This window comes from Myxocyprinus asiaticus, chromosome 33 (genome assembly GCF_019703515.2).
Source record: "Myxocyprinus asiaticus isolate MX2 ecotype Aquarium Trade chromosome 33, UBuf_Myxa_2, whole genome shotgun sequence".
NCBI lineage: Eukaryota > Metazoa > Chordata > Actinopteri > Cypriniformes > Catostomidae > Myxocyprinus > Myxocyprinus asiaticus.
In genome coordinates, this window is record NC_059376.1 from 39,826,208 (window position 1) to 39,853,897 (window position 27,690).

Consider the following 27,690-nt stretch of genomic DNA (forward strand, 5'->3'; position numbering starts at 1 on the left):
CTCTCACGGCGAAATCGTCAGGATCAGGTTGGGTTCTATGGACTGCCTTAGTCTCCCATTGGTGCGACAGACAGAATAATAGCAAGAAAACTAACAATAGGTGCCCACGCACCTTCAGTGCTTTTCAGTCCCAATAACCACTGCAGTGTTTTATGCAAACATTTTTTGAAAGGTTTTCTAACTTTAAAATGAATAAAAACATGATTGATGCACAGCATTTATACAGTTGCACTGTTAAAAGAAGTTACAGCACATGCAAACCGACAATGGATTTTCTTGACAAAAGACGAAGGAACAAACGCCTTTTACTCTTGTTTATTCATCAACTATTGACAAGTTCATATAAATACAAGTAATGTAAAAATTCAAGGACATCCAGTGACTAAAATGATGCATTTTTATAACATAACATAACATAACATAACATAACATAAAATGCTCAAAACGTTTTACATTTGATTATCTGTATGCTTGATTAAACGCACTTGTTTATAATAAGTGCAGCTGAAATACCCTAAACCTGTTAATAAAAAGGGGTTGTCCAATGTCCACATTCTTTAGGCCTTGCAGTGTATTAAAACCACTATCTTAAAATGACTACACAACTACAATTACACAAATACACCAATCAGACACAACATTAAAACCACCTAATATTGTGTAGGTCCCCCTCGTGCTGCCAAAACAGCGCCAACCTACATCACAGAATAGCATTCTGAGATGATATTCTTCTCACCACAATTGTACAGAGCGGTTATCTGAGTTACCGTAGACTTTGTCAGTTCGAACCAGTCTGGCCATTCTCTGTTGACCTCTCTCATCAACAAGGCATTTTCGTCCACAGAACTGCCGCTCACTGGATGTTTTTTGTTTTTGGCACCATTCAGAGTAAATTCTAGAGACTGCTGTGCATGAAAATCCCAGGAGATCAGCATTTACAGAAATATTTAAACCAGCCCATCTGGCACAATCTATCTAATCAGCCAATCGTGTGGCAGCAGTGCAGTGCATAAAATCAGGCAGATACGGGTCTGGAGCTTCAGTTAATGTTCACATCAACCATCAGAATGGGGAAAAAATTTGATCTCAGTGATTTGGACCGTGGCATGATTGTTGGTGCCAGATGGACTGGTTTGAGTATTTCTGTAACTGCTGATCTCCTGGGATTTTCACACACAACAGTCTCTAGAATTTACTCTGAATGGTGCCAAAAACAAAAAACTTCCAGTAGGCAGTTCTGTGGACAGAAATGCCTTGTTGATGAGAGAGGTCAACAGAGAATGGCCAGATTGGTTCAAACTGACAAAGTCTACGGTAACTCAGATAACCGCTCTGTACAATTGTAGTGAGAAGAATATCATCTCAGAATGTTATTCTGAGATGCGGGTTGGCTCTGTTTTGGCAGCACGAGACAATATTAGGTAGATGGTTTTAATGTTGTGGCTGATTGGTGTATTTCTATCAAGTACATGTAAAAACGATCTTGCTGCACTTGCAGGGTCAATGCTCTTGACTGTTTTCATGTGGTTCTGTTTTGACCTCTATAACTTTCATACCATTCAAAATGGGGTACTCATCTAGAAAGAGGTTATAGGACGCAATCAGCTCTTTCCAGTAGCTTTTCTTCCCGTAAGCCAGCACAAATGCGCTGACCATAGTGTAGATGCTAGAGAAGAGAATGGTCAAAGTGATGGTGTTCTCTCGCCTTAGCACCACCGTAAACTGCGTGAAGAGATCCACGGCCATAAAACAAAGGAACACGGCCTCCAGGGTCATAGTCATTTTGATCACCCGCATTTGAGTGCCCAGCTTAGGCCCATGGCTGCCATTGCTGCTGGCCTTCATGTCATGAAGATGTTTGGCCAGGTGGTATGATATCGAAATGCAGCATTTGAGCATCACGATGCCGGGAACGATGTCCGAGATGACAACGTAGTAGAAGATGTAGGCAAGGCCACTGTTATTGTCAGGCATGAGGGAACCACAGTCGTTTAAGTCAGAGGTGCCATTGTTGTAGGTCAAAACAGTCAGCAAAGGAACACAATTGGCAAAGCCACTTACAACAATAACTGTTGAGACGATGTGAACATGCTTGATGATGGCTTCCTGGATGCGTGTGTAGCAGTGAACGGGTTGCACCACCAGTTTAGTGCTGTAGTAGAAGGTCAGGAATGCCATGGTCCAAATTACGACGAGCTTCAAGCTGAAGACAATCACCAGCAGGACAGCCGCTACCATGTTAAGTTTGCACACAAGGTCTATCACATCCATGGACTGCCATAAGTAGCTGATGATCTGCTGGATGATGCTGGCTGTGGCGAAGGCGGTGATAATGAAGTCGGCGGGGTTCAGCTTGTGATTCTTCCTGTAAATTCTGTGGTTCACCAGCAGCAGGTACATGTTGAAAAAGATGCTGGGGATCGCCAGCAAGCCGGTAAACAGCCAGGAGATGAGTTTGTCCTCAGCCGACAGCATGATTGCTCTTACGTCTTAATGAGGTTCTTGAGTTTCTAAGAAAGAAACAGTGAGTCTATAATGCACACAATAAAACAAAATTCCTAACTAACAAAACCCATCTTCAGTCTGACCCATTATTAGATATATTAAAACTTAACTGATGTCAATGTCTGTAAATGATAAGCACAGCAATAACGATTACATCATTTTTGTGGAGACTCCACCACATTTTTACAGAGTGCAGACAGTCACAGCAATAGTTTTAATTTTATAAATATTTGGAGAAGAACAAACTTTATATCAAAGATGTTTATCAAAAAGGTGATACAAAGGCAAAGATGCCGCAATATTTATTATTTTAGAGATATAAGAGAACACGTAAAATTAAATGCAAAGACAAAAATGCAGCAATAGGGATACAATATGTTACTAATTAAACATGATGAAATTTAAATGCTCCAAGAATCTATTAATGCAAGCAATAAATAAAACACATATCTCACCTCAACAAAAGCCATCTTCAGCCATTATTGGTACTTTACCAATGACAGCTGTAAACGACTATTTACAATAGTACACCGATAACGATTTTGTGGAAACACCACCATGTTTTTTGTGTAAAGAGGCATTTTTTTACACTGCAAGTCACAGCAATAGTATTGGCAAATAAAAACACTTAGGTCCTTAAAGGTCCTTAAAGTTGTTTATGAAATAAAGTTGATACAAAGGCAAAGATTCTGCAATATATAGTAGAGATAAAAGAGAACTCTCGTAAGATTAAATGCGAAGGCAAAAAAATGCAGCAATATGGAATCAGTTATAAAGACAATGCACATAAGATCAGCTAGTTTTTAAAGGGGATGCAAGGCAGTGATGCAGCAATTTGATGCAAATAAAATACACATCCTCCCTGCTGGTTCAGTTTTTCTTCCTCGAGTTCAGTCAGCTTTTAATATCGGTGGTCAAAACAGCTTTCTGTGCTTAAGCACTACCTGTTGTGCTGGTTTTGGTAACTGCAACAGCTACTGAGAGCCTGATGACGGAAAAAATTGATACACTCGCCGATTCTTGAAATTCCTAGAACAATCTTTTATTTTTACTTGAAATTTTAGTAGTTTTAGTTGTTTTGACTGTTATATCTTTAAGATATAAAAATAAATATATATCAATAGGCTATAAAAGTATAAATATGCAATTAAACAGCAAAGTTGTATCAAGTTAGAAGGTTCCCTGTATAATTTACAGCATTAGTTGAGAGAGAATTTCTTTCATACTGTATGTTACCAAAATGGACATTATAACTGAAATATACCCAAATCAAATCTCATCAAAATCAGAATTGAATAAAACCTGAATTGAGAGCTTGTAAATCAGAATCAAATCAATTCAGGAAATCTGTGATGAAACCCAGCCATACTAAAAAAAAAATAAAAAAAAAGCAACATATAAATAATTACAATTTAAGTTGTTATTCACTTATCTTGTCCCTGTCCTTGTGTGGCAAAAATGTCCTTGCGAAAGGATTCCTCAAAATTTTCCTTTTTTGTTCCATGAAAAAATAGCAGTATATTGGTTTAGAAAGACATGAGGATGAGTAAATATCTGAGCTGTCCACTTTCATTTTATAGCTCTCTTAAAGGAATTCAAAGGAATTTTAAGAGAAATATCCAAGACAAAGTTTTTTTCTATAAACAGTATATGCAATGTGTGTGTGTGTGTGTGTGTGTGTGTGTATGTATATATATATATATATATATATATATATATATATATATATATATATATATATATATATACATACATACATACACACACACACACACACTGGATTTATTTATAGGTACACTGGCAGCCAAAGGTTTGGAATAATGTACATATTTTGCTATTATTGTTAGAAATTGGTACTTTTATTCACCAAAGTGGCATTCAGCTGATCACAATGTATAGTCAGGACATTAATAACATGTAAAATTACTATTACAATTTGAAAAAAATGTTCAGAACTTCTTAAACTTCTTCAAAGAGTTCTCATCAAAAAATCCTCCACATGCAGCAATGACAGCTTTGCAGATCTTTGGCATTCAGGCTGTCAGTTTGTCCAGATACTCAGGTGACATTTCACCCCACACTTCCTGTAGCACTTGCCATAGATGTGGCTGTCTTGTCGGGCGCTTCTCACGCACCTTACAGTCTAGCTGATCCCACAAAAGCTCAATGGGGTTAAGATCCATAACACTCTTTTCCAATTATCTGTTGTCCAATGTCTGTTTCTTTGCCCACTGTAACCTTTTCTTTTTGTTTTTCTGTTTCAAAAGTGGCTTTTTCTTTGCAATTCTTCCCATAAGGCCTGCACCCCTGAGTCTTCTCTTTACTGTTGTACATGAAACTGGTGTTGAGCGGGTAGAATTCAATGAAGCTGTCAGCTGCGGACATGTGAGGTGTCTATTTCTCAAACTAGAGACTCTGATGTACTTATCCTCTTGTTTAGTTGTACATCTGATCTTCCACATCTCTTTCTGTCCTTGTTAGAGCCAGTTGTTCTTTGTCTTTGAAGACTGTAGTGTACACCTTTGTATGAAATCTTCAGTTTTTTGGCAATTTCAAGCATTGTATAGCCTTCATTCCTCAAAACAATGATGACTGATGAGTTTCTAGAGAAAGCTTTTTTGCCATTTGTGACCTAATATTGACCTTAAGACATGCCAGTATATTGCATACTGTGGCAACTCAAAAACAAACACAAAGACAATGTTAAGCTTCATTTAACGAACCAAATAGCTTTCAACTGTGTTTGATATAATGACAAGTGATTTTCTAGTACCAAATGATCAATTTAGCATGATTACTCAAGGATAAGGTGTTGGAGTGATGGCTGCTGTCTATATTTGATCTAAAATTGACTTTTTTCAAATAGTGATGGTGCTGTTTTGTACATCAGTAATGTCCTGACTATACTATGTGATCAGCTGAATGCCACTTTGGTGAATTAAAGTAACAATTTCCTTCCGAAACAGCAAAAACTGTACATTATTCCAAACTTTTGGCCGCCAGTGTATATGTGTTTGAGTAAAATGAACATTTTTGTTTTATTCTATAAAGTACTGACAACATTTCTCCCAAATTCCAAATAAAAATATTGTTATTTAGAGCATTTATTTGCAGAAAATGACAACTGGTCAAAATAACAAAAAAGATGCAGTGTTTTCAGACCTCAAATAATGCAAAGAAAACAAGTTGATATTCATTTTTAAACAACACAATACTAATGTTTTAACTTAGGAAGAGTTCAGAAATCAATATTTGGTGGAATAACTCTGATTTACATTCACAGCTTTCATATGTGTTTGCACACTTGCCACCAACCTTTCACATTGCTGTTGGGTGATTTTATGCCACTCCTGGGTTAAAAAATATATATACAATGTTCAGATTGTAACATTTCTAAATAAAACTTTACAATAAGAGTTATAGTTCTTTCACATAAGATTGCAGTACCTTGTTTTGGAGTTATTCAGTATTTTTCCTCATGTTCACTGTGCCCCAGCTCCTCTTGCATTTAAAAGATACAAATAACAGAAAATGGTCTTCTGTTGCTATTGCTGAATATTTCTAAATATATATATATTTTTAAAAGGTGACAGGAGAGGAAATTGAAGCGGGATTGCAATGGTTAGTTCTGAATGGTGCTGACAACAAATTACTGACTTTATACATCGATTATGAAGTCAAATTTGAAGGATGATTTTCATACACTGACCGTAACCATATTTAAAGCATTTTTAGGGTATAGACGCATGGTTAGTCACTCTAACCACGATCCAGACATTGTGGTAATGAAGCATAGGTACAATTCATATGGCTTCAATATGGGTTTTGAGTTTCACATACAGATGCACACACATCCGTGCACAAATATATAAATAAAAGTGTGACTTCAAGGACTGGTGAGTTGATTGTTCTCAGAGGTGAGAAAATGTCAATGTTCCCTCAACCAGTCTCATTTTCTTTTTTTTATAAAAAGCTTGATGTGGTCAGCTGCAATGTTCCGTTTGGCAAAGTAACAAATTGTGTGTTTATTTTGAAGAAATTGAGGATTTGTACAATTCCGTTAATGTGAGATAATGAGAGTAACAACCAGGATTTACTACCAATCTAAAAGAGGAAAAAATTCAAATCTGCCTTTCTCGCATAAAAACATTAAAAGGTAACAGTGATTATGGCAAACACTTTCCACTGGGAGAATGCAGATGGACAAAGATGAGAGGAAGTTAATTGTAAGTTTTATTTCTTTATATATGGGTAGTTGACATGCCATTGACAGGCCAATCATCTTTTTTTTTTTTACTTCAGTTTTGCCTATACTGAAAGGCACTTTGACAAACCTGCCATTGTCATTATGGAATCCCATTATGGAATTCAGATGTGCCCAATGTAAATTCAAGCCAAATTTTGTGGCACTTTCCCTACCTTTGTCCTTCCTTTGTTCATGTACCCCGGATCTATAGAGGTTTTATTTGACTAGAACACACACCACACTGAGACACATAATGAGAAAATCTACTAGACCTGAGAAACACTCTTACCTCATTCACAAGACAAATATAGCTCATCTGGCATTCACATGAACCAAAGCAAAACCTTTTTTTTAATTTTATTTATTTATTTATTTTATTTGTTTATAAATATAAGGCAGTGGTGGCTCAGTGGTTAAGACTCTGGGTTACTGATCAGAATGTTGGGGGTTCAAGCCCCAGCACTGCCAAGATGCCACTGTTGGGCCCTTGACCCTATCTGCTCCAGGGGTGCCATATCACGGCTGACTGTGCACTCTGACCCCAGCTTAGCTGGGATATGTGAAAAAAAGAACTTCACTGTATATGTGTGATAAATAAATACAATTATTAAATTAATTATTATTAAAACCTTAATTGTAATATTGCTATTTAACGTGCACTTGAACATTGTCACATAACCCTGTTATTCTTGAAGAACCTTCTGTTCGATCTGTTAATTTTGCTCAAGTCATTATGTCATTCAAAGTCAAACACCTCCAGCAGTCTTTGCCTGGAGCCAAACATCTTAGTAACGCAGCAGTCGGTTTTCTCCACTTCTCATCTGATTGTGAGAATACTTGCATGACCCTGACATTTTACCCATAGATCTGACAGATTAAAGCCTTGAATAATCAACAGAATCTACAGTATTCTGTCATCAAAATGTTTCACAAAAAAAAAAAAAGAAAAAAAAAAAATATATATATATATATATATTTTTTTTATTTTTATTTTAAATAACAAATCACAATAAATTTGACCTCATAAAGAATGATATGAAGTGACTTATACTTGAGTAAACATACAACCTATAGTTTCGTTTCAAGATAAACCAATGCAAGAGTAAATTGCTCTGCACCTACTGAAATTCAAACCCCTGCCCTGGGTGGCTGTAGACATGAAATGTCCACAGGGTGGAGCCAAAAGCGAGTTGTATTATTAGTTGTACATGATATAATAGTCAACAGGAATACATATTTGATCAATCTTACTGGCCCTAACCCAAACTCTAACTTAAAACTAACCGTCAGTGGAGTAACAATTTAACTTTAGAACGAAAATGCAACCTCCAAAATCGTGCTCACTATTGTTTATGTGAATGTAGTGATTACTCGCACATTGCGCTAACTGTAGCGCCAGAAGGACAGGTGAACACATTCTAATTGATGCACAAATGTCGGATGGGGATGACGCTTAAGTAATTTCAGTCTAGAAATTGTCACAGTGACTCATTGTACAGTCATACAATAGTGTTTTTGTTCAACAAATAACATTCAAATCACCAAAGCCACCATTTTCTTTTTTTTCCTCCCCTTTTTCTCCCAAATTTGGAATGCCCAATACCCAATGTGCTCTAGGTCCTTGTGGTGGCGTAGTGACTCAATCCGGGTGATGGAGGACGAATCTCAGTTGCTTCCATGTCTGAGACCGTCAATCTGCGCATCTTATCACGTGGCTTGATGAGCGCGTTGCTACGGAGACATAGCGCGTGAGGAGGCTTCACGCTGTTCTCCGCGGCATCCACGCACAACTCACCACGCGCCCCACCGAGAGCGAACCACATTATAGCGACCATGAGGAGGTTACCCCCTGTGACACTACCCTCCCTAGCAACCGGGCCAATTTGGTTGCTTAGGAGACCTGGCTGGAGTCACTCAGCACGCCCTGGATTCCAACTCACTACTCCAGGGGTGGTAGTCAGCGTCTTTACTCGCTGAGCTACCCTGGCCCCCCAAAGCCACTTTTTCTTAGTTGACTTACACAAACAGGTTTAAAGCTTCTATGTACAACAATCTGTGATCCAGAATGATCTTTGATTTGTATCGGTTTTGATAAAAACATCAGATGCATATGCTATAAGACTAGTATATAATAAATTATATTATTAACGGTGCCCACTAAAGCAAATATCACTATTATGTTTGCTCATACCTAAGATACAGACATTAATGATACCTCAAATCTTGCAGCTTCTTTACGAGATGTGTGCTATTACTTTTACCTAGTCATTTCTAGAGACTTGGGGGTATCATTTTACATACTTAGGATAGTGGTTTTCCTGCTACAAATGACATATAAGGACAATTATGCTGATTATAAGTTTGTGAAACAGTGTAAATGGGTCCTTTTTCTCTCACGCACTCTTCTCATTTTCCTTTCATTGGTCAAGACCCATTTTCCCCATAATCAGAGGTTGTAAGGCAAAAAATTCTGAGAAAAATGGTAAAGAGAAAATTGATTGGAGACAAACAATTTTTTTCTCATTTCATTTCAAACCTGTATGCTGTTATATTTTCTGTGTGTATAATGGCAGTACTTAGTGACCAGTCTGTCAAACTTAAAAATGTCATCAAAAGCACCATAAAAGTAGTCCACACAACTCATGAGCAACTATATATTCCAAGTTTTGACATTTGGTCTTTAGACATGTCAGAACCAACTTTTATGGTGCAGTAATGTTCTTTTGTGGATCTTTACAGATTGGTCACTATAAACTGTCATAATATTTACATTTATGCATTTGGCAGACACTTTTATCCAAAGTGACTTACAGTGCCCTTATTACAGGGACAATCCCCCTGGAGCAACCTGGAGTTAAGTGCCTTGCTCAAGGACACAATGGTGGTGGTTGTGGGTATTGAACCAACAACCTTTTACTTACCAGTTCAGTGCTTTACTCCACTACACCACCACCACTCAAAATTGTTTCAATGAGGAAATAGCATATGGGTTTGGAGTGACATGAGGGTGTGAAAATAATGACAGAATTGTCATTTTTGGGTGAACTATTCAATGTAGAAGGTTGGGTCATGGGAGATTCTACTGACACTGCAGCCAGGGGGCGCTCTTGTACAGGATGCCCACAGCAGTGCAATGATTTACCTGTTAGTTGGCAGATGCAAATCAGACATGGCAAACAATTTATTTTCCCATCATCTCCAAATCAGTGCTCATTTGAAATGAATGCTTGTCAGTGCAGGTGAATTCACAGGGGCAAAGCACTTATCCAGCAACCAAAAATGATTTACAGATATTTTGTAAGGAATGCAGATTTTTTTCTTTCTTTTTAGAACTTAAAAAGAATAGTTCACCCAAAAATGAAAATGATGTCATTATTTACTCATCCTCATGACTTTCCAAGCTCTTGGCCACTATAGTCTTTCATTGAAAACAAATGAGCAGAATGAACATTGGTTTTTGTGTTCCATTTAATGAAGATTTTTAGAAGAATATTTCAGCTCTGTAGGTCCTCACAATGCAAGTGAATGGTGGTCAGAACTTTGAATCTCCAAAAAGCACATAAAGGCAGCATTAAGGTAATCCATAAAACTCCAGTGGTTTAATCATTGACTTCAGAAGCAATCCACTTGGTTTTGGGCCATCTAGAGCTCTGCATGCATCATGTGTTAGGAAGTGTAATCGAGCTTGAAATCATGATCGTGCTTAGAGACTGCAATTAGAGGTCTGCGCGGGACTGTTTTTTTCATCCCGCTCCCGCAAGATTCTATCCCACACCTGAACGCTCCAGCTGGATTTTACTTCATGTTTACCTGCTCTCTGCCCGTAGTGATTTTCTTCCCAACCGTTCCCGCAATCCTGCATCATTTTCCACATAGGGCAAAAGCCATACAAATAGACAACAAGTGTACACAAATAACGCTTTATTTTTCTGTTATTGCTATTATCAGCTGACACATGACTTGATCCCCATCTGACTTGCCTGAGGTTGGTTTCTAAACACTTAAACTGACCATTTTCCAGTCCCAGTTTCACATCCTTTGACGAAACTGGGTGTCCATGCTTAGCTCTGCCATTCTTGTAAAAATAGATATCCACATTGGATTTTTCGGGCTCTTATCTGACCGCCCACTCCATCACACTACTTATGGATTTACCATCTTTTACCGCCTTCAACTCGGAAATTTAATCCAGCGCTGCAAGTAATCTGATCGGGTCCCGCGGGTCCTGCTGGACTCAGGTGGGAATGCAGACCTCTAACTGCAATGTCAAGATATACAGTGAAAAATGAGTTATATTTTGGTCTATTCTCACCCAAAATCAATTAGATCTCTTCAGAAGACTTGGATTAAACCACTGGAGTCATATGGATTACCTTAAAGATGCCTTTAAATGCTTTTTGGAGCTTTACATTTCTTGGTCTACATTCAATTTGGGGGGTCCATAAATTCACAGTATGCCCACCTCTTCAGACACTACTACTACACCACTGATTTAAACCACATTTTATCAAAATGTCCAGCTACAGTAGCCCCAAAAGTATTGGGACATTTTTGGACACTTAAAATGTCTGAATGTCATTGCATTAGATGACAAAACATTAAACCAAGTGATATCTGCAAACAGATTATGCCAGACTTTTACTCAGAAGTAGCTGAACTTTTATGAGCATTTTTGCAATAACGTCAAATCAATTGGAGTCAAAGTTATTTTTTGTGGATGTATAAAGTCGTTTCAGTGCAAAAACTTGCATACATTAAGTGTGTTTTACATGCTTATAGTATGTGTCCAAATATTTATTTGGATTCACTGTAAATAACTATGTAACATAGCAACCACTCACATCACACTTTTAAAATCTTTTACTTTCAAACTTAAATGACTGAATTTGTTACAAAGAAGTTAAAAAGGTTTGTTAGTTAAATTCCTCTTAAAATTACCACCATAATCTGCTAACATTCTTTCATTTTAACCACATTTTACCAAAACGTCCATGCAAATGCTAATAAAATTATACAAAAATACATAAACACAACTATACACATATTAGTAGATCAATATTATGCAGTTCACAAATGAATATTCTTCTGTGCAGTTCTATGGCTGCAAATCTTGCCACCGTTTTGCAGTTTTTTTGAGTCCCACTGGCAGGTCGTCAGTTATACAGGATATCCATATTTGCTGTCATATCGTAGTGGAGGCCTGTGATCACTAGCAAGCATGCTGGCTTCCCTTTGGACTCTAATCTTTTCGGTGTAAGTGCTGCTGTGACCTGATCCAGACCGCATGACCTCTGCGTTCTGAACCGAGATGTAGTTAATGCCTGGATGGGTGTGGTAGTTCATAATAGAACGGAAGCTGGTGTTACGACTTCCTGGGCGACTCTCCGGTGCTGCCACATCCTCCCTAAGTAAATATAGGGTGTAAGAAATGGTTTTAGCCAAATTCATTGTAACTATTCACAACATAAAACATCAGAAGAAAGGACCCCGTTTTAAAAAAAATATGCTTAAACCAGTCTGCTTTGCTGGTCTTGATGGTTTAAGTTGGACTAGATGGTCTTCTAGCCTGATCAAGCTTGTGTTTAGCTGTCATATGAAGGCCACATCATTATTGTTGTTCAACAAAAAATTTAAAAATCCCTAAACTATGGCCGAAACTCCTTTTAGAGCTTTCAAGCGACGTCCACCAAAACTGCAACATGATCACATGGGAAATCCTCATGTTGTATCCAAGAACATTTTATAAAATATCCATTCCTCTTCACTGTATTACAACACTCACAACACTCTTCACAACTTGCTTCTGGCGCCCCTCCGTGGACATTTCACCTGCAAAATGACACGTGCCCATACGCCCAACGAAACACACCACTTTGGCCACTGGAGGCAGAGTTTTGTATTTCGGTAAGCCTAGACCAATTTTAGTTAAAAAAAATAAATAAGTCAACCTACCTTTTTTCCGATTTTTTTGTGAGATCAGTTTGAAACCTGGTACAGATTTTCAGACTGTTCTGCAATAGTGTGCTATGTCTTTTCTAACTGATTGGACTGACGTATTTCATACTGTGGACGATCAAAAAAAAAAAAAGAAGAAAAAAAAAAAGATCCCTTTGACTTACATCAGAGACTATTTTGCTGAGATGGGCCACTTCAATTCAAATGAATGGAAGAAATTGGAATGCCCAAAGAGCTCTAGTGCCCAATGGTCCATGGATGTGGAAAGGAAGTCCCGACTTACAGGTAAAAGATCCAATCACCTTTTACATACAGGCATTGCCTGTCGATCAACTCAAGAACGTGCACGTGCATTAGCTATACAAGCTAGGAAAATTTAGTTTTTTAACGTAATATGAGGCGAAGAAGCACAATTTATGATACCGGTTTTGTCAGATTTTACTGCTGATTTAAAATATGCTCTTTGATTGATATATTGACAAACTGTTTTTGAGATTTCGATGTTCCCCCATTCTGGTAGATGGAAGCTACACGTTCATGACAGGAAATAGCCTCCTGAGAGCATTCCAAAGATGGCAGACAGTAGACTGACTTGCTAGAAAGACTATTGCTGTGTCTGAAACAGCCCCCTATCTACTATATAGTGCACTGTGATGAGGAGGAGGGTGGGGCCGGGCCGTGAGTGCACACGCTTGGCCCCCAATCGGGCTAATCAGCCATGGAAAGGGATAAAGATGAGCCGGCTACGGCACCAATGTAACAGTTAAAGGACGGGCAAGGAGGCGGCAGGAACTGGATGAACCATCAAATTAATATTTAATGAAAACTTAAAAAGACACAAACATAAAAACACACATGGCAGCTGCATGTGGCTCTCTCTCTCCCGCATCCGGCTCATCTTTATCCCTCTCCTCGGGCTGATTAGCCCGATTAAAGGCCGGGCGTGCGCACTCACAGCCCGGTCCCACCCTCCTCCTTGACACATGCACTATTTCGGGTGTCCGCAATTTTGTTGGAGTGTCTGAATTATGAATGAGCCACTCGTTCCACTTTTGTTCACTCATTCTTACCAACAATGCACTCTAATTTCGAGTGTTAATTGCCCATAATCCACCGCGGGGAAGACGTATGAGCTGAGAGAGGGAGCGTGTGCTGGAGGAGAGAGCGCGCGCGAGAGAGAGAGAGAGACGCCAGTTTACTGCTTCCTTCACTCCTGCAATGTTTCATTTCATGCTGAATGTATTAGATTACTTTTTGACAAATCATTACTAGATTAAAATAAAATAATAAAATATAGAGAGGCAAAACCTACAGATACATTTTAAATTGTACTCTTTATTTGTATTTTATACTGAATTTTGCCATTGCTGAAGAATGAAGAATTCTTTATTTACTAAATAATTCACTGAGGTGATATTATTTTAACTCAGGAGATGACACACAAATATTCGGTTATAACATATAGGTTATGAAAACTTTGGTGCTGTTTATGATCGGATGAGGGTGCTATGTGCCCAGAAACGCTACCCAGCTTGTATTGGAGTTTAAAGATATTAAAGTATAACAAATAAATACAATAATATACATTTGATAAAATGTGTTTACTCTTTATATTAACATATATATTAAAAATGTCAAAAAGAACGAAGATTTATTGTATTAATATGTTATTTAATAAGAATAACAAGTAAGGCCCAAGTATTTTAAAAGTGCATATGTGACGTTGTTTCTGCGACAGCCCCAGAGCTCCGATGCTCGGTTTATACGTCAGCGTCCGAATTCACTCACTCATTTCGTTCACTCACTGCTGAGATATCATGCACTCACTGCCATTCACTGTATAGGAAATAGTTAATGAGTGAATGATTTCTGACACAGCTTTTGTCTGTCTCACCGTGACCTAACCAGACGCGACGCGACACCGTGAAACGCAATTAAAGGTATCTTTTCCATGTCAAACAGAATTTTTGTCCTAACCAGCCTTGACAGCAACATGCGACGAGTGACAGGGCATTCTATTTTCTAAATGGTTTCTATATCTGCAACGTCGCGCCCGGCAGCCCACTCAACAAATGGGTCCAAAATGGGTGAAGACGAAGACAAATTAAGGTAAATATAATTTGTATACAGAATGTTTTTGAATAATTCCAATCAAGATATTCCAATCGAATATCAAGTCATATCAAGACAACGAGTCTTGCATATTTTGAGATGTTGTGAAGGTGACAGACACAAGGCTACAGTTGAAGAGACACCATACAGCCTTTGGGAACTAATCCAGTTGAGATGATTCGTGTTGGTTGTGGTTGTGAGCTCTAAACAAGAAGGCATTGTTGACTAGTCAACCAGGAATTCACTAATGAGATTCACTGTGGATCAGTGGCTGTCAATTCACTTTCGTCTACTATGCACTAAAAGTAAATAGCCTTCTTTGCTGGTGATGGGAAAGAGCATGTAGTAAGACATTCCACTAATGTTGTGACATACTACCACGTCTTACAACTGCATCTTGATACCACAGACCCCATTATCATATACTGTTGGAATGTTACCATTCAAACAGTATGTGATAAAATGATAAAATTCATTCTGAATACATTTTTAGGTAAGGCTCATATTTTTTAAATATATGCATGTTAAACTTACAATGACTTCTAAATAAAATGTCACAGAAGCACCACAAAATTATGTGGTTGTTTCAGCAATTGCATCATTTACATTAAGGTTTATGGTAGAGAGGCAGGTTTTGTTAAAATTTAAAACTCAATAGAGAATTAACCTTAAAAACCTCATCTGTTTGGGAGAAAATTGAACTCTCTTTTAGCGCCACTCAGTGGACATTTTACTTCAGAACTGCCGCGATACGTGTAATGATACACGTAATATAATTTTGCAAAAATCAGAGTCATGTAATTTTCATGAGATCAAGCTGTAAATAAATACATAAATAATTATTTAAAAAAATAAGAATCAGCAGTATTTCACCTAATCTCATTGGCAACCTCTTTCTCATAGCGGCGCTTGTTGCAACAGCAAATCAGAAGCCAGATCAGCAGGAGGAGGAGCAGCAGCAACAGCAATGCACCAATCACAGCTCCCACAATCACTCCCACTTTATTAGTCGCTAGAGATAAAAGCACAGATATCTTCAGTGGATTATAGGCTCTTAACCTCAGGAACAATTCATCTGAAAGTGTTGCTCTTACAAAATCATCTGCAGAGTAAATGGGTTTATGAAACTAACATTTTTACAGAAAATGCTCTATATAGTGAGGCTGCATATTTTGTACAAGGTCACTTATAATGGTTTTTATAAACAGAAACATTGCTGTGTTTACCTTACTTTATCCTGAGCAATTAAACCAAGGATGAACCTTGGACACAAGGGTGCTAAACACACAATTAATTTCTGGAATTAATTGGCAATGATAGTTTCTATTGGTTCAATAAACATAAAAAAGACCCTTACATAAAAATGGAACAAATACAGTGGCCACAAAAACTACTTGAACACTTAAGACACATTTCATTTCTAAATGTCATTGCATTAGGCTACAAAATATCAAACCAAACAGCAGCAGCAAACAAATGTTACTAAAAGTTCTCTCAGAACTAACTTCACTTTTCTGAGCCTTTTTTGCTCAGCGACTTTTAATCAACTGGTGTCACGGTGATTTTTAGTCAATGTATAAAGTCAGTTCCCCTCAAGTTCCCACAAGTGTTCAAGCAGATTAACCACAGGTGAAGTTCAGCACATTGACTATGTACATGTTCCACTAACATTTGACGAAATAAATATCTTTGTTTCATAATCTTGAAGTTTTTGCTTGAAAAGTTTGCTTTAAATTATCTTTATTTCTTTGGAATAAATGGCACTTCCTTTGATGATTTATTATCTAATATAAGTGTAATGGGAGCCTGCTGGTACGTGATAGATGTGCAGTATGTGTAAACCTCACTCCCCTAGCCTCAAGAGGCGCTCCAGTGTCTGAAGCTAGAGGCTGTAGCCTTTAGCCTCCTTGTTATTGCACCTGTCTCCCATGCTGGCTGACACTGGTTCAAATCCCGCTTGGGAGTGGGTCGGGCAGGACCGGTTACACAAAGACAAACAGACATAAAGTGTAGCTTGCTTTGAAATGTCTTTTAAATAATCCAAATACTTTTTAATCTTCATTTTGAACAGTGTGTCATTTCATCATTTTAAACCTAGCAAACATATTTTTGTCAAACAATTTGCTTTAAAATTGTGTTTGTGTTTGCTTTGATATTTTATCTAATGCAAGGACATGTACACTTTAAGTGTGCAAATACATTTGGGGCCGCTGTAAATACTGTGGCCCACCCATACTTACGATTATATGCTTGAAGGACGTAGGTGCATCGTTCTGTGCCTACTTCATTGCTGACTTCACAAAGGTACTTCCCCATGTAGCTGTCACTGTGGTTTCTGATTAGCATCTCTCCAGTTTGGGGATCTTCAAACAAAAGACCCGTTGAGAATGTGCAGCTATTCTATAAGCCAGCAACATTTTCATCTTGTTTGGTTGCTAAGAGGCCTTAAAAATGTTTTTGTCTACAGCAGCTGATGTGATTTACAACGCACAAGCCTAAAGCTACAGGTTACTCATGCAGAACCAAATAATATTATGTTTGAAGTATTAGCAGAGTACTGTTGGACCAGACCTGTGTTCATGGGTGGGGAACTCACTCTGTGTTGCGGTCGGTGGCATGTTTCCACTCTCTTTCGTCCATGCATATTTTAGAGGAGGTGAACCCTGTGAGGATTTGCAGTGCAGCGAAACCGTTCCGCCCTTCTCCTCACTGCCTTCCACCCAGCATTTAGGGACCGAAGGTCGTACTGTGAGAAATCAGCAGAAAAAGAAAGATGACATTCAAATGATGTGCCATTGCATAGAACAAACTGACTTGTTTTGAATCTGTAATACTCAGGTAGCACTAGGCTTGGGTGATGAAAAAGGCAATATTTTTCCTTTTGGTCTTTTTGGCATATAATATAATTCATATATTGTAATAATCAGCTAGGACTAGGCTATTATAATATAATAATAATAATAATAATAATAATAATAATAATAATATAATATAAAATCAGGTAGGACTAGGCATGTGCCATTAAAAAAAAATGTTTTCTTTTTTTTTTAGTAATATAATATAATATATACATTTTACTCCGAAGCCACTTAAAAGGTTGTTTTCAGTCAGAAGAACCAACATTTCCAAACATCAATCGTCCATTGTAGCCCATTAGATTATTATTATTATTATGCATTACTATATATATTTTTATGTAGGTGCACATAACATGAAAATAATACATTACTTTTAATACTTTTATTATTTTACTTTATATTATTGGGATGAGGAGAAGGGCGGGGCCGGGCCGTGACTATGCACGCCCGGCCCCCAGCTGGGCTAATCAGCCGAGGAGAGGGATAAAGGCAACCGGATGCGGCAGTTTGGGAGAGAGAGAGCCACACGCAGCTGCCGTGTGTGCATTTGTGTTTTATCTTTATGTTTTAATTTTACATTAAATATTACTTTGACTGTTCAACCGGTTCCCGCCTCCTCCTCTCCCATTTTAACCCCCCTGTTACAATGATTTATTAATATTATTTAATTGTATTTAAAATAGTTTAAATAATTTCTTTTCCTTTTATATGCACTAATTTAACACATAGTACCTAATAGGGTTACACTTTACAATAAGGTTCCATTTGTTAACAACATTAGTTAACATGAACTAAGAATGAACAATACTTAAGCATTTATTAACCTTAGTTAATGTTAATTTCAACATGTACCAATACATTTTTTAAATCAAATTATTTAACATGAACTAACAATTGTATTTTTATTAACTAACATTAACAAAGATCAATAAATGCAGTAAAAATATATTGTTAATTGTTTGTTCATGATGCCTAATGCATTAACTAATGTTAACGAATGGAAACTGATTGTAAAGTGGTACCCATAATATTACATATATTATAGTTACCTACTTAATTTGATTTACTAAAACATTTTAATTTAAGAAAAAATGCCATGAGGAAACTTCTGTGAACATTTCTGAGGGATTTAATGATTCACTCGTGTCAAAGTTTTAAATTGATTCAGTGAAAAAAACAGTATAAACCAATGCTGATGATTTGAATGTACCAACTCTTTTATCGGCATTTTTGCAACTGAAGTCTAAATCAGAGATGCAATTAAAACATCCCTGTTCAAAAACATGCATTCAGGTCTGGAATGCTCATGTTTCACGATCCAGTCAATTCCTGATCAAATCAAAGTCCTGGCTTACATTTTTTTTTTCTTATTGAATATCCAAATTCACTCAGAAATACATGGCAATAAAATGAGTTGCGAAAACAATTTCATGTTTGCAATAAGCTATAATACTTCAATAAAAAAATGGACACATTATGATTCACCTTAGAGCTGGTTTTTTGGTTTCAAGGCTTAAAGGGAGTAACTGTTTTAAATCACTATGGAGAAAATCAATGTGGAAAACACAAGAGCGCTAAAAGTTTGCGGCCATTTGCGCTCTATTGGGGCCCTAGACAGGTGAGGTGTTGGGGTTGGGGAGAGGTTGACGGAGAACAACAGGAGAAAGGTGTTAACAATGAGTGACCACCCCACCTATCATTCCATTCATGTCATTGTGAAAGACCAGTTGAAAGGGGCGTGGTAGGATGGAGAGAACCGGTAAAACAGAAACCCGGGACTTTATCAAAGTGTCAGAACAGAAGTGACGGAAGTTATCACACCACCCCCACCCCCACCCCCCGTTTGGGTGAGAAACAACCCAAAATGCAAGTCATTTTTCAATGAAAATGTTGATGTCAATTGCCCATTCATTGACCTAAATAAAGCACGTTCTTGCACGTTGTCGCGAGAGCCACTGTGAACGAGCTTCTCTCATTGCGCTCATGAACACGTAACAGACTTTGTTACTTCAAATTAATTTACCTTTTTGTTTAAGTCTTTCTTGTGAAAGAAAGTCTTATGGGTTCAGAATGACATTAGGGTGAGTTAATGATAGAATTTGCACTTTTGGGTGAACTATTACTGATTGCACCTTTGAATCTAAGTATAACACAAAAGGTTGACAAAAATTATATTTTTATAGGGTTTTAAAAATAGACCCTCTTAAAGATAAAAACACCCCAGAAAATCAAATCCACAGGGTAAAAATTGCCCCTCAATGGGAAAAGTTCATTTCTGACACTAGTTCTCACCTAGCACCAGTAAAGTGATTTTCCTTGAATCGAAGCCTGGTGATTTCTTCACTTTACACTGGTACGTGCCCGTGTCTGGGACCTGGAGGTTAGAAATGGTGACCGTGGCGTCTCCACGGCTGGGGTCCTCAACAAACTGCAGACGACTCATGAGGGATGGGTCTCCCAGCTTGTACTCCTTCCCTCCATTGTAGGATAAGATCTAACAGATAGACAGAGACAGAGATCCGGCTCTGTGAGTTTGGGCGATGGCAGTGAGTCTTATCTAAAATAACAGGTCTAACCACCTGCTGTCATTAGGACGAAGTGTCTTAGATGCCAAGCAGAAGGATTTCGCAGAAATCACTGCACACAGGAAGCCTGATGTTAAGCAATTTGGCAAGAGAGAAATGATCAGAGACATTACAAAATCTACCTATGTGATATGACTGATCAGCTTAAAACAGTGACCTCCACAGAACTCAAACATTTATCCTTTCTTTTCTTTTTTTTCTTCCAATTTGGAATGCCCAATTCCCAATGTGCTTTTAAGTCCTCATGGTCGTGTAGTGATTCGCCTCAATCTGGGTGGCGGAGGACGAATCTCAGCTGCCTCCGCATCTGAGACCGTCAACCCGCGCATCTTATCACGTGGCTTGATGAGCGTGTTGCCACGGAGACATAGCGCGTGTGGAGGCTTCATGCCAGCCACCGCGGCATCCACGCTCAACTCACCACACGTCCCACTGAGAGCGAACCACATTATAGTGACCACGAGGAGGTTACCCCATGTGACTCTACCCTCCCTAGCAACCGGGCCAATTTGGTTGCTTAGGAGACCTGGCTGGAGTCACTCAGCACGCCCTGAATTTGAACTAGCGAACTCCAAGTGTGGTAGCCAGCGTCTTTTACCACTGAGCTACCCAGGCCTATCCATTATTTTCTTATCAAAAATGCCAGATGTTATGAAAAAAGCTGACAAGCTTTACTGAACTTTTTTTTTAATGGTCCAACCTATCGTTAAATCCCTAGAAATGTCTTGGGAGTGTATTTTAAGCATCAGTGTTGGGAAAGCTATTCTAAAACTTTTGCTTCCCAAGATAAAAGATACTCTATTTCAAAGTAGCTAAATTACAATCAAGCTACTCTTTTGAAAAATAGTTAGGCACACTACAAGTAACTAACAAAAGTTGCTAACTACCTTGAAGTTAATAGCCATTTAAGGAACTTTTTAAAGACTCCATGAAACTGTTTGACGAACAATTTTCCTTTCAGTGTTGATGCATGTCCTATTTAAATCAGACAGTAAGGTTGGACATATTGAAGGGCTTGCGCCCCCTTTTTTTCTATTCTTGTTCTAGAAAGCATTAGTTTTGACAAAAAAAAAAAAAAAAAAAAAGCTGTACTGCAACATGAGTCATGAAATCCATTTTCCTTCCCAGAAAAGAGACTGTAAATTCTAAAATGTGTATATCTGCTAAAAGGTACATTTTTGTCAACTTCAAAGTGATAGACATGTGACATGGTCGTGTCATCCCAAACGACACACTATACAATATGCACTTACAAAATATACCATGTACTCAGCCATGTAGTGTATGAATTTTCAAAGTGTAGTATCATCCCAAATAGAACACTTAACCGTTTTATACTACACAGAAGCTTTCGCCATTTAACGGCTGATGAAAGTGACGTTTCAAGTGCACCTATTGTGTTGCCGCTAGATTTAGCCCGTTAGCCAACCTCAGTTCAACACTTTATCTTAAATAATGTACATATTCACACAGCTTGGGGTGATGGTTAAGCATTCAACTTACATTTGTTAGGTACAGTATCCACCGAAGTTTTGCTAGCTGCTACATTCTTCATTATTTACAACTGTTTTGTCAGACCAGCAGCGCAGCCAGGTAACTCCGCCCCTTCCACTATGTACAGCAAGCCGCGTGCACTGAGTGCACAAAGTGTCCAACATTCCACACTCTGTTTTGATGGTTGAAAAACTGCATCATCCAGGTACTTAACGTACACTTCTATTAGCGTGCACATTTTCAGTGTAAACATACTACAAAATGGCGTAGAATAGTGCAGAAGTGTGCGGTTTGGGACACATTTATGGCCTCTTTAAATATACTATAGACCTATAACTTATCAGATAACATGCTGTACTTTATTTTTACATTAAGAACAGTGTTAATCTTGTCGACGGAATTACTGAAAAATGTTCATTGACGAAGGTTTCTTTTTATTTCTTCAACATTAGCAAAAAATGCTTAACTTGCATTGTTAATTCCTAAACGCAATATCCTAAACTGTCTAAAACACAGTCTTCAAAGCTTGAAGATATAACCAACATGAACTTTTAAAAAGTAGCTAATACTGTTGTTTGTTGTTCTTTAGTATGTTTGATGTGTGTTTAAATGTAAAAAAAAAAAAATAATAATTTTTTTTTTTTTTAACTTTGGTTAGAGTTTGATCTGTTACAGTTGGACATTTCTTTGTCATTTTTGCATTATCATCAACTAAAATTTTTTATTTTTGCTGACTAAAATTATGCACCATTTTACAGTACAATTGGCAAAAATGAATGAATACGAAACCAAATTATTAACTAAATTATAGACATTTTCATCAAATGAACATTAAGCCAATGTAGCATTTATCTAGCACAAATGCTTACACTAGTAAAATTAACTAAAAATACTGAATATGACATGACAAAATATTGACAAAATTTAAACAATATTTTCGAACAAAAGACAAAATTATAAAATCAAAAACTGAAGAAATGAACACCAAATCAAAGCAGTATTTCTCTGGCACAAACGTTTATACAAGAATCCGACAACACAAGAAACCCACACTTACATGAGATTCGAAATATCGCATTCACACATTTTTACATCAAAACGTAAACTAGCGCACACTGGATACATCGGTTAGAATGCTGTTAATGGTGTTTACATGCAATGTGTAAGCCATACTAGCCGGTATGTAATGGTAGCCAGCTGGTAGGTAGCTGTGCAGTGTGCAAACCTCAATCCCCTGGCCTCAAGAGGCACACTAGCAACTGACGCTAGAGGCTGTAGCCTTTAGCTTCCTTGTTAGGGCACCCGCCTCCCATGCCGGAGACTCCGGTTCAAATCCCGCTCGGAGCGTTTTGGCAGGATCGGTTACAGTGGTGCCGTGACCCAGATGGGAGTGAGGTTTAGGGGGGTGAGTGTAACGGTAGCCAGCTGGTAGGTAGCTGTGCAGTGTGCAAACCTCACTCCCTGGCCTCAAGAGGCACACTAGCAACTGATGCTATTGCCTTTAGCCTCCTCATTAGGGTGCCCGCCTCCCATGTCGGAGACACTGGTTTGAATCCTGCTCGGAACAGGTCGAGCAGGACTGGTTACATCTACATTGTATGCTATAGTAATGACATAAGCGCTAGCAAAGTGCCAAGAGACATTCTCACACAACAATAGAGTAGCTGTCAGTGTGGAAAGACAGGATGGTAAACTTCTCACGTCTATCATGACATCTCACCACGATACTGAACTCATGCGGTGCACGACAGGGCTCCAGCCTGCCCACCGGTGCGACTATATTTTGCTATAGGTCACACTGGTGTGACTACAGAGTTCTATTTGTTGCACTGCAACTTTTTTATTGTGCAAGAACATACAGCTTGAATGGTCCCTTTGTTAGTTACTCCCCAACAATGTTAAGCATATTAAAAAAAATTTCAAAAGAAGCTTTAACTATTTTCATTAGGCACATACTGTAGCTCTTTAAGATGCAAGTTACCAGCCTATGCATCAATCCAAGCTCAATAAAAGTTTAATAAAACATGAGTATATGCTATTCTCAGCATCCTCTCCCCCCTCTCTCACCAGCTGATCTTTCTGGGTCATGTCTTGACTGACAGCTGTCCACTCAATGTCCAGCTCTCCCACATCCGAGGGGTCTACAGTGTATTTGCAGCCCAGAGTAATGCTATCCCCCTGGGCTTTCTTGATAGTTTGTGGTCCAGTGGATGCCACCTGGATGGCCAGCGTAAGAGCTAAAAGAGAAAGATACAAAATAACGAGTCATAATCATTAATTTTATAATTCTTCTGTCTTATGTCCACATATGGATATCGTAAGGAATTTAACGATTTTGGTTCAGATTAAAATTCCACTTAACAGTTCCTTAATGATTACTTTAATGGTTCTTTTAGTACTTGGAAATAAGAAGCGCAATTCTTTTTCAGTCATTTGTTCGGGAATCGGACTACACTGGTCACGCTGTATGTTTTAGTGTCGTAGATTCAAAACAACCTGCTCATAAGAGTCATTTGAGCAGGAATTGGATTACACTGTTTGCGCTGTATGTTTTGTGCTGTAGACTGAAAAGAACTGGCTCATGATAGTCATTCGCTCAGGAATCAAACTACACTGGCCACGCTGTCCAGTATGTTTTGTGCTGTCGATTGAAAACAAGCGGCTCATAAGAGTAATTCGTTAAGGAATCAGACTACACTGGTGGTGCTGTTTGTTTCTTACCGTAGGTTCAAAAAAGCCGGCTCAAAAGAGTCATTTGTTAGGCAATTGGTCTACACTGACTGTGCTGAATGTTTCGTGCTGTGGATTCAAAAGAACCGGCTCATTCAAGTCATTTGTTTGGAAATCTAAATATGTTGGTTGCGCTGTATGTTTCATGCCGTAGATTCAAAACTACCATCTCATTAGAGTCATTTGTGCAGGAATCAAACTACAATGGTTGCACTGTATGTTTCGTGCCTTAGATTCAAAACACCCGACTCTTAAGTGTTATTCGTTTGGGAATCGGACTACACTGGTCGCGCTGTTGTGCTGTAGATTGAGGAATGATGCAGGAAACACTGTCAGAGTATTTTAACACAGTGTTGCATCCGCATTGGCAGACAAATGCATGTTCAAGAACAGTTAACGGAACCGAAAGTCGAGATTCAGAGATTTCATTTTTGGGTGAACTATCCCTTTAAGGACAAATGTTACCAAAAAACAATTGTTTACTTTCAGCTAAAATTGTCTAAATAAAAAGACACATTACCTGGAAAGCAGTAAGGTTATTTGTAGAAAATGAACTGACACTATCCTCTGACGCTAACAAAATCCCCATTTCTTTTTTAGGACAACATCTTCCTTTCTATTCCAGGAGAATAACCTGTTTTCTGCAGTTCGAGCACAGCTGAACAGTCTGGCCTTTGCCAAGGGCATCTGCTATTTTTTTTTGTAGAGAAACGCTACAGATTGTCGGGTTCACTTTGTTCTTAGCACCGCCAAAACCACAGAACATGTTTGGCGACTATGTCACTTGTATTTGCATTGCACATTGACAAAAAAAAAAAAAAAAAAGCACTGGGAGTGTCTCGGTGATTCACGGATTTTATAGATTATGGATCACCTCTCCCAGCTGGAATCAAAACAGTCCAACCATAAACATGTTGAGCAACACCACTGGGTTCAAACCTCAGTGAGACCGGGCTATCCGTGCAGAGTCAAATATCATGCATTTTCATGCTCTAGAGTTCAAATGCAGTTAATATGATGCAAATTATTCTCAATCCAATTTTTTTTTTAGACATTACATATGCTGTTTAAAAAAGTCAATGTGCAATGCACATGCAAGTGCATAGAAGGGAAGCTCAGAACCAGTAATATTCAGATTCAGGATTTGCATAAAGTGGATTGTGGGAGGCCAGTGCAACTTTTTAATATGCAGGGTTAATTTATGCATAACGCGGTCACACGTTGAAACTCGATACAGCCCACACAAAGTGAAAGAACTGACCTTTAACACAGAAAACCCTTGAAAAGAGTGCAAAGATTAAAATAAAAAACAAACAATATACTCACCTGCATGATTTAGGCATACTGCAATGCAATATAATGCAGCCACTGGTAAGGTGCAGTTGAACCACAGCTTGCTCATAGCCAAATATCAACTTCTGTCAGAAAACCTGAGTAAGAGGGGGGGAAACACAGAGTGTGACTGTTCCATGCCAACTGGACAGCTCATTTGCAAGTGTGAATCATCTGATCCTGATAAGTCTCACGTATGGATAATTCAAATGCCATTTTAGCTGTCTGTAACGAGAGCAAGTTTCCAGTTTTGCTTCAAAGATATAAAAAGGAATCATTAATCACTCTGAAGTAGTACACCATGAGTGATGTCAACAAATGTGTGTGGCTTAATGGAGTCCACATACTTTTTGGGGCCACTATAAATAATACAATTAAATGATGGCAAATAATGCTTTAACACTATAAGTGCTTTAACACTTTAATAATTCCAATGTTGAAATTATTATTATTTTTTTTTTGCACAATGTTTATTAAATTTATTATTTTTTTATTATTATTTATTTTTTATTAATCCCCTTTTCTCCCAATTTGGAATGCCCAATTCCCACTACTTAGAAGTTCCTCGTGGTGGCACGGTTACCTCAATCCGGGTGGTGGAGGACAAGTCTCAGTTGCCTCTGAGACAGTCAGTCTGCGCATCTTATCACGTGGCTCATTGTGCATGACACCGCGGAGACTCACAGCATGTGGAGGCTGATGTTACTCTCCGCATCCACACACAACTTACCATGCGCCCCGTTGAGAGCGAGAACCCCTAATCACTACCACGAGGAGGTTACCCCATGTGACTCTACCCTCCCTAGCAACTGGGCCAATTTTGGTTGCTTAGGAGACATGGCTGGAGTCACTCAGCACACCCTGGCTTACACAGTATTCAATTTGAAACATGAGTTGAAGTTATCAATTTGAAAGGAAACGGAAACTTTAGTCTGTAAAACCTCAAAACATACAGAAACTGTGATTTATATCAATGTCTATAAATCATTTGAGAGTGTGCCCTGCATGACCGCCCCATAAAGCAAACACACCAGTAACTGTAAAACTGAAGTGTAGAGGAATGCACCGTTCTGAATACTTTAACACACTCACTCACTCACTCTCTCTCTCTCTCTCTCTCTCTCTCTCTCTCACTCACACACACACACACACACACACACACACACACTGAAATCACAGAGCTATATTTTCAAAATGCCCTCTGTGAGCACTTGCTTACTAATAGCCTCCAATAATCATTTCAAGCTCATAAGAAATTAAAAAAAGCCTGAGAAACTTAATGAAGCTCAAATACAGGCAATGATTTCATTTCTCTTAGCCCTCATAAAGAGCAAAGTCCAAACTATAGCTGTAGTATCACAGACAATTTACTTCCAATTCTCTTGAATATAAAGCTTAGCAAAACCTTAATAAGAGATTTCACAAAAATAATATTACGATTACCTCTTAATGGAGCAAGCAAACTCAGAATAATCAACAACAAAAAAATCCAGCCGTTTAATCACCTGCTCTCTTTACTGTTTCCTCCACTCCCTCTTGCACTTACCTGAAACAGGTAAACAGGTGAATCCTCTCAAGCTCCACCCCTCTTTGCATTCCACCAATCACTGCGTGGGACTGGTGAACTCTGTGAAACTGCTTCCTGCAGATACTGCCCAACCCATTTCCACCTGAAATCAGTAAATTTATTGAAACAAATCAGTAAATTGCTTTGTGGTTTATTTTCTTCTATGTAGCCAGATGAGCTTTGATTCAAATGAAGTATTTGTTGAAGTATTTGGATTTGTTCCTGTGAGTAGATTAATCCACCCATTTTGGTTGAAATGCGATTTGATGCTCATAGAAAATTTTATGATTCAAATAGTGCTTTTAC

General features: G+C 38.2%; 2 protein-coding genes across 4 annotated transcripts; both read right to left on the reverse strand.

Moving 5' to 3' along the window:
* Positions 1 to 1,500: 1,500 nt before the first annotated feature.
* On the reverse strand, positions 1,501 to 2,478 carry LOC127423767 (uncharacterized). The gene has a single exon (XM_051668325.1). It carries the CDS (start codon positions 2,473 to 2,475, stop codon positions 1,501 to 1,503), a length of 975 nt encoding a protein of 324 aa, XP_051524285.1. The 5' UTR covers positions 2,476 to 2,478.
* Positions 2,479 to 10,201: 7,723 nt separating this feature from the next.
* LOC127423742 (coxsackievirus and adenovirus receptor homolog) lies at positions 10,202 to 27,370 on the reverse strand. Of its 3 annotated transcripts, none has more exons than XM_051668290.1 (8): positions 26,401 to 27,187; positions 25,812 to 25,915; positions 23,823 to 23,992; positions 19,969 to 20,170; positions 17,415 to 17,564; positions 17,059 to 17,181; positions 15,692 to 15,830; positions 10,202 to 12,155 (listed from the first exon to the last, which is right to left on the reverse strand). In XM_051668290.1, the coding sequence occupies exons 2-8, from the start codon at positions 25,885 to 25,887 to the stop codon at positions 11,909 to 11,911; spliced, it is 1,107 nt and encodes a 368-aa protein (XP_051524250.1). In that variant the 5' UTR covers positions 25,888 to 25,915; positions 26,401 to 27,187; the 3' UTR covers positions 10,202 to 11,908. The 3 variants fall into 3 exon arrangements, with proteins under 3 accessions (XP_051524250.1, XP_051524248.1, XP_051524249.1); XM_051668288.1 differs by lacking the exon at positions 26,401 to 27,187 and adding an exon at positions 27,323 to 27,370 and having other exon boundaries at positions 10,203 to 12,155; XM_051668289.1 differs by lacking the exon at positions 26,401 to 27,187 and adding an exon at positions 27,261 to 27,349 and having other exon boundaries at positions 10,203 to 12,155.
* Between the last annotated feature and the right edge of the window lie 320 nt (positions 27,371 to 27,690).